Source organism: Elephantulus edwardii, unplaced genomic scaffold (assembly GCF_000299155.1).
Source record: "Elephantulus edwardii isolate Elephantulus edwardi_28Jun2011 unplaced genomic scaffold, EleEdw1.0 scaffold00170, whole genome shotgun sequence".
NCBI lineage: Eukaryota > Metazoa > Chordata > Mammalia > Macroscelidea > Macroscelididae > Elephantulus > Elephantulus edwardii.
Window position 1 is genome coordinate 6,426,199 of NW_006399920.1, and position 13,854 is coordinate 6,440,052.

Below are 13,854 nucleotides of genomic sequence, written 5' to 3' on the forward strand. Positions count from 1 at the left end.
TATATAAGGATGTATTTACAGCATATAGTAATATGAGTACAGAAATATTATCTGCTTTTCATGACAAGATTACAGAAAAAGAAATGCATAGTAAAGTGGATCGTGGACTTGCAGGGGTGGGGATTGTATAACAATAAAAGAATTTTTTGTTTTTTCAAAGAGAAAAAACAAACTTGGGGGCAGGGGTGAGCAGGGAGAAAAATATGCAACAATGAATGGATGGGAGAAAACGAAATGGAAAGAATATGCTGTAAAAAAAGATACATTTATAATAACTGGGGGGAAAAGAAAATAATTATATATATATATATGCCAAACCTACATATGGTCATAAGTGTAGTCTTTTTAACTTATTAATATCTATAGACCTGTACTTTCCACAGATAGCCATAGGCCCTATGAGCCTATCTGAAATTAATTACAAAGAAAATTAACTTCTTTGGTTGCACTGTTGTTATTTGGTGGCACCAGACTGGTTTCGACTCCCAGAAACCCCAGGTACAACAGTGAGAAACTCGACACCACTCCATTCTCACAGTCGTTAATATATTTGAGGCCTAATTGTAGCCACTGTATTGACCCATGTCCTAAAGGGTCTTCCCTCTTCTTCACTTATGCTCTACTTTACCAAGCATCATGTCTTTCTCCAAGGACTGGTCTCTCCTGATAACATTCCCAAAGAATATCAAACTAACTCTTAACATCCTTGCTTCTAAGGAGTTCTTCCAAAACAGATTTGCTTGTTCTTCTGCAAAGTCACAATATATTCAATATTCTTCATCAACACCAAAATTTAAAGATGCCAATTCTTTGGTCTTATTCACTGTTCATCTTTTACACATGCATATGAAGCAACTGGAAATACCATTGCTTGGATCAGCCATAGCTTACTCCTCAAAGTGACATTTCTGATTTACAACCCTTGAAGATACAGGTTTGCCCAAAGCAGTATATATCCTTTTATTTCTTGACTGCTGCTTCTATGAACATTGATTGTGGATCCAAGTAAAATAAAATCCCTGATAACTTCAGTATTTTTTCCCCCTTAATCATGATGTTGCATATTGGTGCAGTTGTGAGGATTTTTGTTTTCTATACGTTAAAGTGCAATCCATACTGAAGGGGCATAGTCTTTATATCACTAAAGTGCTTCAAGTGCTTTATTTCAGCAAGCAAGGTGGTGCCAACTGTATATGGCAGGTTCTTAACGAGTCTTCTTCCAATCCTAAAGCTGCCTCTTTATTAATATAATCCACCTTATATTACTTGGGCAGCATACAGACTGGATAAATATAGTGAGATTATGTAACCCTGACACACACCTTTACTGATTTTAAACCATGCAGCCTCTCCCTGTTGAGTTTGACTGCCTCTTCATCTATGTGTAGGTTCTACCTGCACACAAATAAGTGTTCTAGAATTCCCAGTCCTTGCGCTGTTATCAAGAATTTGTTGTAATTCACACAATTGCATTTGCAATGTAAATAAAATATAGATAAATATGTTTCTGGTATTCTTTTAGCCAGGAACCATCTGATATTAGAAATTATATTCCTCTTCCTATATCTTCTTCTGAATCTGGTTTGAGTATCTCGCAGTTCCTTGTCTATTTTAACTGGCTGAAACCACTTTTTAACTACACCAAAATTTTAATTTTGTGTGATATTAATGCTATTATTCTGTAGCTTCCACATTGACTAGCGGCACTAGCAACACTGATATGCTCAAGAGACATATGTAAGTAGTAACAACTGTATTAGACAGCATAGCTATGCAAATTATTTACCCAGTAAAACTGTAGTAACTAAGAAGTGAGATAAAAGTGAAGATCAGCTCTATTTTTTCTTTCCATCAGCATTATTTTATGCGCGCGCTCTCTCTCTCTCACGCACGCACACACACACACACAACCCTTTAAGGAAAATTCTGATTTAAGCAGTTGCTCTCAAAGCTTATCTATTTCATTCTTAAAGCCTGCTTAAAAACAAAACTCCAGAATGGTTCTCAGGTACAGACGGCTGGAAGAAGTTCAATATGAAAGAGTAACATGCAGGTCTTAGCATGTCTAGTAATAAGAAAACAAAAACACTGCAGGTTCCAATAATTGACCTAAAGTTTTGGTTTTTTTTAAATTTATAATGACTAAGAAAAATTTCATGAGGGACACTGAAATGATCTGGGAGAAAACAGCAGATAAATTATTCTGAAATAATCATTCAAAAAACAAAACATGAATTTACTATTCTTTAAAATATGCTTTGTCTGCATGCTTTTCACACCTCCCATTGCTATCACCCTTCTTTATTCACTGGTGATTTAGAAACCCAACTGGACATTACTAATGTCTGAAAGAGTTACCTGAGCACTTCTATAATAATTATGTAAAGGGGGGGGAAATTATTAGATGAAATGGAATCCCATTCCTTAGATACAGAAAACAAGCAATGCTGAGTGACCAAGGGCCAGTTTAAACTTTAAATATCAACAAATGAATGGACAGACCAGCTGTGGTATATTCACACAAATGGGATACTATGCTGCATTGAAAAACAAGGAACTCATTCAATATTACTCAAAATGGGTGACCCTGGAGAACATAATTCTGAGTAAAAGATCACAGTCACAAAAGGGCAAATGCTGCATGGTGCCACTATTATGAAACAGACTGCCATAGGGGTTGGGGGCAGGGGGAGACTGAGAAACATGGGATAAATTATGTATATTGCATTTAAACAGATGAGAGAGAGAACTGTTTAAAAGGTATGTATGATTATGTATTATTGTCATGACATGAGTCCAGAACGAAAGCTGCATAGTGGAGTAGACTTGAGGGGAGGGATTGTATAACAATGAAAGAATTTTTCTTTTACTTTTCAAAGAGAAGAATGAACTCGAGGGGAGGTTGGGCTGGGAGAAAAGTACAACAATAAATGAATGGAAATACAAAATATCTGTACATTTTAATAATAATAATAATGGAATAAAAATTTAAACATTGTAAAATTCAGACTTTCACTTAATCTCAGTCAGTCCCTTGACTCTGCCCATGGACACAGGCAAAAACAAGTCATCATTCTCCTTACCTTCATCCATTCCGTTAAGTAATTCGGTCAAGTCTTCATTTTTACTGTCAAATTGGTGCTCCTTCCACGTTTCACCATTTTCACTTCGAAGAACAATGAGTTCTCGCTCTTTTCCTCTCATTGACCCAAAGTGAGGGATTTCCACTATTACAGGGCTGGAAAAAAAATCCACCTTGTTTTTGTATCTAATTAAATATATTAATACAGCATAATTAACAAATGTTTCATTAACAGTATTCATTTGAAAAGAAGAGGTGCCACTAAGGTTGGGAATGATTTCAAAGCTGCAGAATCATTTGCTAATTAAATAATAATAATAATATATTGGAAGCCTGATAACATGCCGTTGGTCATTCATTCGCAAACCGTTCTTAAGGGCCTACTATATGCTAGGCATTGGATTTGATGGGAAAAAATATTTAGTGCATAATAAGCAGAAAATCTTAATCAAATAATTAAAAGTTACTTAGAATAGACCATGAGATCAAAGTTGGTCCATTTTTAAAAATGATAGGGTTATTATACTAAATGCTAATGCTTTATAAAAGGACACAGTCATTTCTTCAAAAATTCTTTACAATTGTCCCATTTTTAAGGATTATTGCTATATTTTTCCCTTCTCAGCAAGAAAACAATCAATGTATTAATCTACTCTCTAAACAGTTTCCATGATTTTTACGTGCAGACAGTTTCTGTGATTTCCAATTTGTGAAATGGGAACAGGCAGCTGAATTTCCTGGCTCTAGTACAACCTCGTAGAATATTCCAACTTCCTGAAGAAGTGCTCATTGGTTGGAAAGCACTATGTGGTGACATATTACTTTTTGACAGTGTCCTTTTGCAAGGAGATGTGAAAGAATGGCTGCAAATTGTAGAGAGCCAATCAAGCCACGGGAAAAGAATTGATTCCATCTTAAGTTAGGATTAAATGCTAAAAAAGATGAATGGAATTAAGCAGACCACAATCACACACAGTTTATGTCGTAGGATTGTGCAGCTTTCTTTTACGACATTTAAGCAGACAGTATCATTACTCTCCTACAGAGGTTGTATATAACCTCACTTTACAGCCTAAGTGTTCATGTAAATATGGCAAAGAGAAGATAGGCTTAATTCAGGAAGAGCATCAAGAGGGAGTTGCTGTTAATTGCCTTCGAGTTGAGCACAACTCGTAGCAACCCTATGAACAAAAGGCCTGAAGCCCCTCTACAACTATCAACATTTATCAAAGTCCATAGAGTTTCTGGAGGCATGTTTACATAAAAATATTTATTCCAATAGTATTTACTTTTAATTAGGAGGATGATCATTTTACTTTTGTAAAAATAATTATGATCCAAATTAAGAGCATTTAAAAAGAGTCTTTAGAATGCCTTTATTCTTTGGTAGGCAGAAAGAAAAGGAACTAAGGCTATTAATATTGAGAGTTAATAAGATAGTTACCACAGCTTTTAACTATATTTTATTGGACATTAAATATTTTTTTTTAGAACAAGATACAATCTTTGCAGGTTAATGCATCAGATACTGTCTCTGTAAATATTTCAGGAATGTGGCTTTGTGTATGACATTCAACAATACTGGAGAGAAGATATGAACAAGGGTCTTTGACCAAGGTGAAAGCCAAGCATAACTTTTCATAACAGGTTCCTTCATGCAAACTGCCAAGGCAACACCATCAGTCAAACAGACGAGCAAACAAACAACAAATACCAACACATTTCAGCTTTAAAAAAACAAAACAAAACAATTCGATCAATTCATAGAATGTTCTAGCTGCCTTCTAGTTTAGTTTTCTGTATCTTGTACACAACATTTTTTAAAATCACTTTATTTAGCAATGATTTTTTTTTCTCTCTCTTGAAGTCAGTTACAATGGCATAGTGCTCATAGGTACTTATTTTCAAAATTAATTCCTTATGCAGACATATCTATGCACCTTTATCTGTATATGTGTACACATTGTTGGTAATAAATGTTGATTCAAAGCCTGAAAATATCTTCCCTTTCTATGGGTTAAAGCTAAGACTATTGCGCTGTCTTAAAAAATATATGCAGTTGAAACATTTCAAATTAAAAAAAAATTTACAAAAGCACAAAGTTATGAAAGCAGAATGCTTGCCGTGAACTTCACATGCTTGAAAAGCACAAGATAGGTAGCAGTGCTACATTAAATCAAGCCACTAGGATTTTATTTTCTTTCCTTTCAGTGACACACATCAACTGAAAGCATTAAAAAACTGAAAAAGAAAAAAAAATTAAAGACAAGAATAAGACCATGGGTGTGACAGAAAAAATTGGAAATGAAAAATTAAAAAAATAATTGTAGACATTCTGTATCTTTTCTATAAAGATCCTACCCAATAAATTTTGTTCCTTGAGGCCCAAGCTGCAGGATTCGGCTAACCAAGCTCTCACCCTCATTTACAGGGGGAGGATTGGTAGGAAGATGCAGTTTACTGAATAACATCCATGCAGCAGGAAGAGAAACGAGAAGGGGAAATTGTGAGCAAACTGTCAGTCACGACAGAGCCTGCCTGATTTGCACCCAAGTGCCACCTCAGAAAATGAATTTAATTGATGTTTCCTTTGTTTTTTTAAAACATCCTACCATAATAGATTATTTCCCAAAAATGTTCTCTTTAAGAAGACATGACCCAGAGGAATTATTTACCTACTGTGGTGATAAAATTCCAGCATCTGTATTTTTCCCCTAAGAAAGGTAGGTGCCTTGACTTCTCGGGAGGCCATTAGGGCTCCGTGCACATACTGAGCAGAGAACATGCTTCTTGGTTAGTAAAGCTTTGACCAGCACCGAGTTAAGGATGTATCAGCCTAATAGCTTTCACAGAATTACACAGTTTTGTGACTTTTCACACTACATAAAAGCTGTACTCAATCAAAATGGTCCAGCTCAGTAGTTTCAATAGTTAAATACTTAAGTTAATAAGGGTAAAGCAAATCAAAAGTGTAATATGAGGGCCAAGAGTAAAACTGACAGATCAACTTACCCTAAAAATTGTGCCCCTGCAGGGCCCATCTCTACCAGCCTACTGGCTAATCCCTCTCCTTCCACCATGGGGGGTGGGTTGGCCAGTTTATGTCTCTTTACCAAACGGCAGGTGATGCGGGTGGGGGCTGTGCACTTGCGTGGTGGGATGATGATTCTCATCCCATGGTGCCGGCTTCCTCTCATGGAGCCGCCTCGTGCGTCCACCATGAAGCTAACCAGAAACCTGAAGAAGAAGATGAGATGTCAATTAAAGAGAGAAGAGACCATCCTCACAGTAGGCTTTGAAAGTAAAGGTTAAAAATTTAAAGTGACATTCACTGTAGTGACATTTCCTCTCAATTTTTTAAAAGTTAAAGTGACAAGTCCTCTCTTTGAAATTATTTTCAATTTCCTCTCCTAAAAGATAAACTGGGAATAAATATAGTGGAATCATATCGAACGGGCATTTATTTGGTCCCCTACGCAAAAGCTGAAGCATTACAACTTATTTTTGGTTTAACGTGTCCTCTAAAGAAGTCAGCCACTTTATCACTTGGTCAAATTGACAGAATAGTGAATGTTTCAATGTCAAGATTAAAACTGATAATGTAAGGCTGTTGTGTGGTTTGTTTGGTTGGGTTTTTTTGGTTTTGTTTTTGTTTTTGTTTTTAAATAAAACCCTGCAGGGTATGGGCGCTTTCGGAGTAGTTTAAGGCATATCCAAGGGTCATTTTAATTATAAGTGGTTTTTGCTGTCTGGTGACTAGGTAATCTCTTTCCTTTACAAGTAAAATGAAATGATACTTACTATAGAGCATGTCTTAACAAGTACAACTTAGAAAATGAACGCCTATTTTACCAGCACTAACTTTTACTATCACAAGACAGAACATAAGCCTAAAAGCACAGGATGATGTGACTAGTTTTGCTAAGGTCATTTTGATGGAAAAGAACATAACCTTTTTGGAATAAATTCAGACTAACATATTATTTTAGATAAGCTATATTTGAATAATCTGTACAGCAATATAGATAATGGTATCTTAGACATTTTTAGCCAGTTTCTTTAAATTATGTAATTCTGAAACCAGCATGTATTTGAGTGCTGACAAGAAAAAATATCTACAAAGATATAAACTGGTAAAAACCTATCGTATCTGGAAAACAGCATTCCAGAATTTTTATTTCAATCATGTGCTTCTGGGAAAGTTCCTCTGTGTCATATGTCTTATTACTGTCATCAGAGAGTTACAAAGTACACTGGTGAACAGGTATCAATGGCCCAACACGTGAGAGAGGGCAAGGCAGAACAAGAGAACTTTAATGCTTATCCCTGTATTCCAATTATATTTGAAATATGTGTATTACTCAATACTACCAAATAGTAAGGGCTAAAAAAGTATTTGGATACCCAAAACATTCTTGGAGAAATAGTCCCATCCATCAAAATGCCCAGTTATTTACTAATCTAAAAACTGTGCTTATAGTTTATAAATAGATTTTTAAGACCTTCCATGAAAACCCAGCTGGCAACCCTTTCCTGAAGGATAAAGTGTTTCTACCTGAGTAGACGGACTCGTCCATCAGGCAAATTGCTCTGGCTCCCATAGAGACAAGCAAAAGGATGGGGAAATGTTTCAGCCAATCTGGTTTTTAAAATGAATCTGCCCAAAACCAAGGTAGACACTTCTACAATCTTTTGTTCATTTTTAGTTTATTCAATTTACTTAGGATTAATTTATGTATTTGATTACTAAAAACAAAACAAAACAACCTCAAACTCAATGCCACAGAGTTGGAACCAACTCATAGCTGACCCTCCAGTGGGTTTTCAAGGCCGGAAATCACATGAGTGGAAACTGCCCATCTTTCTCCCATTAAACCACTAGTGGATTTGAACCCCTAAAGAGGCACCGCCTTTTAGTAAACAGTGTAATTTCCACACAGACATTGCCAAGAGGCTGGGACCACTGTGGTACTAAAGGTAACAGAGGACAGACTTCCTTTTAAAAAACCAAAAAGGAAACAAAGGCAGTTAAACTTTCCTTGTACAACTCTCCAAATGGATAATTTCCAATGTCAGATGATAGTGGGGTCACTTGGGATTGCTCTGAGATGCCTACATTTGCTTAGCCATGTGTGCATATACATGTATGTATACATCTATGTTTACAGAATTAATTGCCTTGATTCCAACAAGCAATGAGGAAATATAATGAAGAAACTTTAAAACTTTCCTGCATTTATTAACTAAAATGAATTCACGACTGGGATATTAGTTACAAAATATTTTAAAAACAATGCAGATACATTGTGGGTTTGAATATTCAGTATTGGTACAGATAAACACTGAAGCACTTCCATGGAGAGGGAAGTGTTGGTCCATCCAAGAGATGACTCTCAGCAACATGGAGAGTCATTCCGAGAAGGTCTGTCTTGCTTCCTGCTCACACTGCAATACCCCTACACACTGAGCATGCAATAAATGCTTCTTAGATAAATCAGTGAGTGAAATCTGAGCTTGGAAACTGCTGAGGTCACAAGAAATTGCTAATAGGAAAAAGTAAGTGCTTGTGTGCAGTCTGAAGGGAGTATAAGAGGGTTATCAGTAGCAGTATAAAAACATTCAGGCTTAAAAACATATGTATCAGAACCAAAAGAAAGCAACCATATGGTAGCTGCTGCCATTCACTGTCTTGAGTTTTAACCGACTTAAAGCTGATGCTGCAGCAGCTTTTCAAGGCCGTAAATTGCATAGGAAACTTTCCATCTTTCCCCTTCCAAGCAGCTGATAGATTCAAACTGTCTGCCCTCAGGCTGGCAACACAACTCCTTACCTGTCAGGCTACTAGAGCTCCCTATAGTACAGCTTAGATGATTTAAAAATTAATTGAAAGAATTTCTTCTCTGTGCTCCTCAGAGCACCCAGTGCATTGTTGGTGCTCTTTAACAACTATTATTGTTTAGCAGTGTCAACAGACTGGGGAAAGGTTGATGTTTATATATGTCAAGCAGGATGTGGAGGTCCTATTATTCAAGAATGCAAGGAAATACAAGGATTATATTGTTTACATAATGTTTTCCAAACATTTCTCTACACATTGTACAAAATAAAATGTCATGCATCATAACTTACAGAAATAAACTAAAGGTGTCGTTTAGGTAAACTTATAAATTAATATGCTTAAACTACAGCATGGAACCTACAAATGATCCTACAGCTAATACATAAATGTTTCTAATTGTGGGAACACCAGGGTAACAAATGCTGACACACTACAGACATTGACACATCTAGGCAGGGAGAAATGCACATAAATTATAAATACAAAAAGGATGGTTCACATAAAGGACACAGTTATCACCTTGAATCATACTGAGGAAGTGGAGAAGAATAGCTGCAAAATAATTTAGAAAGCAAATGGGAAAAATTAATGTGAGAAAATTAGAAGCAAGCAACAGAAAATGTCAATGATCAGCAAAGGAAAAAAAAATAAAAACTATCAGAAAAATGAAACCAAGGCATTTGGCATTTGTAGCACAACCCAGAAATATATTTGCCTACTTGTAGCTATAAACACTACTCCACAGACCTGGCTTTCACGAAATGTTGCCAAATGTATGTCAAGTCTGTAATTTTCTTTTCAAATAAGCCCACATTGGCTGCTATTAATTGTGCTTTGCTGCACATGTCTACTGTTGCCAATAATGTTCAAAGGAATGTGGAAATAATGTATATATTCTTATACATTCACTCTTTACTTATGGACATGGTAATGTGGCCAAAAGACCAGGTCATTAGGCAAAAATTAGCATAATGTAAAAATGGTGGATGCCACGTCACATCACAAATGGAAAATGACTACATCATTAAATAACCACCACCTGACGTCATTATGTAACTGTCAAAGCACTGGGGTTCGTGGTCCAGATAAACTGATGGATCACAGTCCACATTACCATCGCCTTCCACCTTGGTACCATTACAGCCAAATGTACATTTTTAATGCACAAAATTGTTGGACAGTTGGTATTTTACCATTCTCCTAAATGTGAAATATTGTATAATGAGCTACTCAATAAACTACTATGTTTGAGAAAGTTAATTTCTGATTTTATCATTCTATAGCTCTTCAATGTCTCAATTTATTAAACTCTAATACTTTTCTTTCACATGCAGAGAGTAAATTATCTCCATCTGAATTATATTTTATTTGTTTTTAAAATGTGTGTCAGAGGCCCAACTCTGTAAAGATACTTTAACTCTCCTCTGAGTCTCACATAACATGTAATATCTAATAGTATTCAGTGGTTCAAAGAAAAATTTTTAAAATACATATCAAAGTTTTAGTGTTTGCCAGTTAAACAGAAAGCAATAGGTGTATGTTAGCTATTATAATTTCTTTTTATTAGAAGCAGCAGAAAACATTTTATAAGCTATAAGACAAATTATAAATGTTAATTATTATTCATTTATATCCAACTTAATCTGTTCTTCTTCTGGGTCACAATTAATTTATAGCCCAGATTTCAAAGACTGTATTTTCAGACTTTTCCTAATTTTAATAGATTATTGCTGTTATTTTTATATCAGATATACAAAAATTAAATTATCTAGTGGAGAAGAATTCAATACCTAAAATATATTGAAAATAAAATATATTGTTAAATTAACTTAGCTGAAAATATCTGTTTGATATGGTTTCTAATATAGCACTCTCTCTCTCTATATATATATATATATATCTCCTTTTTTAAGTGCATCTCTTTCTTTCCCCTCCTTGTTTTTTTCCTAACTGTTATTTCATACAGTTAATTTCAAGAAGGTTGAACATATATTCATACCACAACTGTTTCAAGTTTGTTTTTTCTTTTTAATACTATAGAGGAACAAATAACTTGAAAATAAAAGATATCAGTGCTTACTGCTTATGTAACATAACATTTAAATATGATTCTCTTATTATTAGAAGCAAAGCACCAAAGCCATCAAATAGTAAAGTAAATTAATGGAAATACTTAAATATTAATATTTACATTACTATTAAAATAAGATCCTAAGAAAAACCTATGGTACCTACACACAATGGAAAATTATGCAGCACTAAAAAAAAACATGAATTCACACAACATTATACAACATGGGGGAGCATGAAGAGGACATTATTCTAAGTGAAATATCTCAGTCACAAAAGGTCAACTACTGTATAACATTATTATCGGGGAGGTTGGGGATAGGATGGGAAAAGAGTTGATACATAATGAACACTGCATTAGAACAGATGAGAAGAAGCACTGTTTGAAAGGAAAATATGAGTGATATGTCTGACATTACATGTCTGACAACAATCGGGAACCAGGGGTGCACTGCAAGGTGGACTGGGGAGAGGGAGGAAAGGGAAGGAAGGAAATGTGCAACATTGAGTAAAAAAGTAATATAATGATAAAACAATAAACCCCTAGAAACAAAAATTTATTTTAATAGTAATGTAAAATTAAGAGAAGCAAATATATGTTTAACTTTTTTAATGGAAAAGGAAAACTTGAGACTTAGAAATAGTAGAATACCCAGGAGATTTCACTATAGACAATAATTTAATTCATTTCATTTCAACACTTTGCTTTTATTAATAAGGAAATACACAGAATTTTTTAGAAAAAGGAGGTGGTTTATACATATGTCACAAATACTCATCACGGATACTCACTAATGAAGTTCTTTAGAAGATCAGTATTTTACACATGTGAAGCATGGCAGTAAGAATTTATAACTACAAATAATAAATGCAAAGGTCATTTAATTGAAAAATGCCACCATGGTTACTTACCCAGAGTGAACAGGGCTTGAGACAAGATTGACATTGTCCAAAGTGTCTGCAGCCCAGCTGTAATGTCTAAGAGAATCTGAATCAAATTCTCTTGTGAATGTTAGATGCTGAAAAAGAAAACAGCATAGGCCATCAACCATTCAAACATGACAGTGGTTTTCTCTACATCTATAAAAGTACGCATTATGAAAGTTCCACGCTTCCATTGTGGATGTCCAGGCAATGACTAATACTTCAATAGTCCCTTACGAATTTTTGTTTGTTTTCTTTCCTGAAGAGAAAAGAACTGTACCTATGTCCATTATTTACCCCTAACAGTTTTAGTGGATGCGCTTGTGTCTTAGAGGTAAGGAGTTGCACTGCTAACCCAAAGGAACCTGGTTCAAATGCACCACCTTCTCTGCTAAAGATGAGCAAGCTCCTCTTGCACAATTTACAGACTCTAAAAATGTGCTGCAGGGTCAGCTCTGAGTCCCTGGCTCAATGGCACATAGCAAACAACTGCAACAATAGTTTTAAAGACCCCCACATTCAGACTCTAGTCACCCCAGGCCTTAGGTAGTTAGAAGCAGGTAAGGTGGAGCTCACAGATGTGGCATGGACCCCCCCTGGCTTTGTCTGGTGGGCACCCCAGGTTGCTCCTGCCACTCAGCCAGGTGGAACAGCGAGAGCCTGGGTGCACTCGCTCCATCCCTACTCACTCACTCTCACTCCACTCCTTTCTCAGTCCCTTTCTTCTCGATAGATGTCATCTCCGCCAGCTGCTCTGGGAGCAGCAGCAGTGGGAACAAGGGTGAGCAGAAGGGAGGCTCTTTTGAGACTTCAAGCATGGTGTTCACACAACGTCCAAAGCATAACGTCCTATCTCACAGTCTCTATATGGACATCAAGCAGTATCCTGTTTGCCTGTATTTCTCTTAAAGTCCAAAGAACCTAATATTCAAAATATATACTTTTCAAATTCTTCTCCTTAAAAGCTTGCATTGAAATTTGAATACAAAAAGTTAAAACAGCAAAGTCAAATTTTATCATGTACCATGTCCATTTTAAAAAAGAAATCTCCATGGGTAATTTACAAAGAAAAAGGACTATCTTATGAGCCATCGTGAACCATGATTTTAAATATTTCAACATACCTCTAAACAAGGCCTATAACTATATAATTCTTTCACAAATCTCACAATAATTCAGTCTTGGTGACTTCCTGTTTCCAACTGGGACAGTGTAGTTAGTAGTAAACCAAAAATAAGAGAATAAAATAGAAAAAGCATCTCTAAATGTCACAGACAGCAGCTAGGGCATCAAGAAGGAGAGGAGTTAATGCTGAAGAGGGGACAATCTTGAAGAAGTGAGTAGACTTTATAGATATTTTAAAATGGTGAACATTTTGTTAATTACCAGAACAGTCAGAATTTGGTTTCTACAAGTGCACTCCTGGGAAAAGAGAAACCAGAAGATATTGGCACAAATCTGAGTGGCCTCAAGCAATCTACAGTTTTCCATCAAGAACATTTGCTAAATTCTAGGGCTGTGCACAATAGGAAGCTAGAATTCTTTGAAAAGCAGAGCAGAACTTTGTTGTTTGTTAGGTTTCAAAAGACAGAGATTTCATTTGGGAATTTTAAGAGGTGAAAGGACACAAATGACAAGGATAACAAGTAACACTAGAGAGTCAGGGGTGAACCAGAGGACTGACAAAACTTTGATTAGATTAAAATAATCAACCAGCAGTCTATGTGCCTAGCAGAGGAAAGAGAAACCCCTCTGGAAGGATATATCACTATTGGATGTATCTACGACTTCTTAAGACAGTATGTCAAGTATTCAATTAAAAAACTGCCAGCCATAGTCAGATTACATGAGCAAAACCAGGAAAAACAAATAAAAAATACTCAAGTATTTATAAATTAACTCCAGTTTATCTAGACATTAAGTAAATGAACAGTAACCT

General features: G+C 35.6%; 1 protein-coding gene across 3 annotated transcripts in view; it reads right to left on the reverse strand.

Annotated features, from left to right (window-relative positions):
- Positions 1-13,854, reverse strand: part of ANK3 (ankyrin 3, node of Ranvier (ankyrin G)) — a 662,526-nt gene that overhangs the window by 70,628 nt on the left and 578,044 nt on the right. For all 3 annotated transcript variants that reach the window (XM_006895588.1, XM_006895587.1, XM_006895589.1), the window contains 3 exons: positions 11,904-12,010; positions 6,095-6,319; positions 3,084-3,238 (listed from right to left, as the gene is read on the reverse strand). In XM_006895588.1, the coding sequence (XP_006895650.1) occupies positions 3,084-3,238; positions 6,095-6,319; positions 11,904-12,010 (487 nt within the window). The remainder of the gene's footprint in view (positions 1-3,083; positions 3,239-6,094; positions 6,320-11,903; positions 12,011-13,854) is intronic.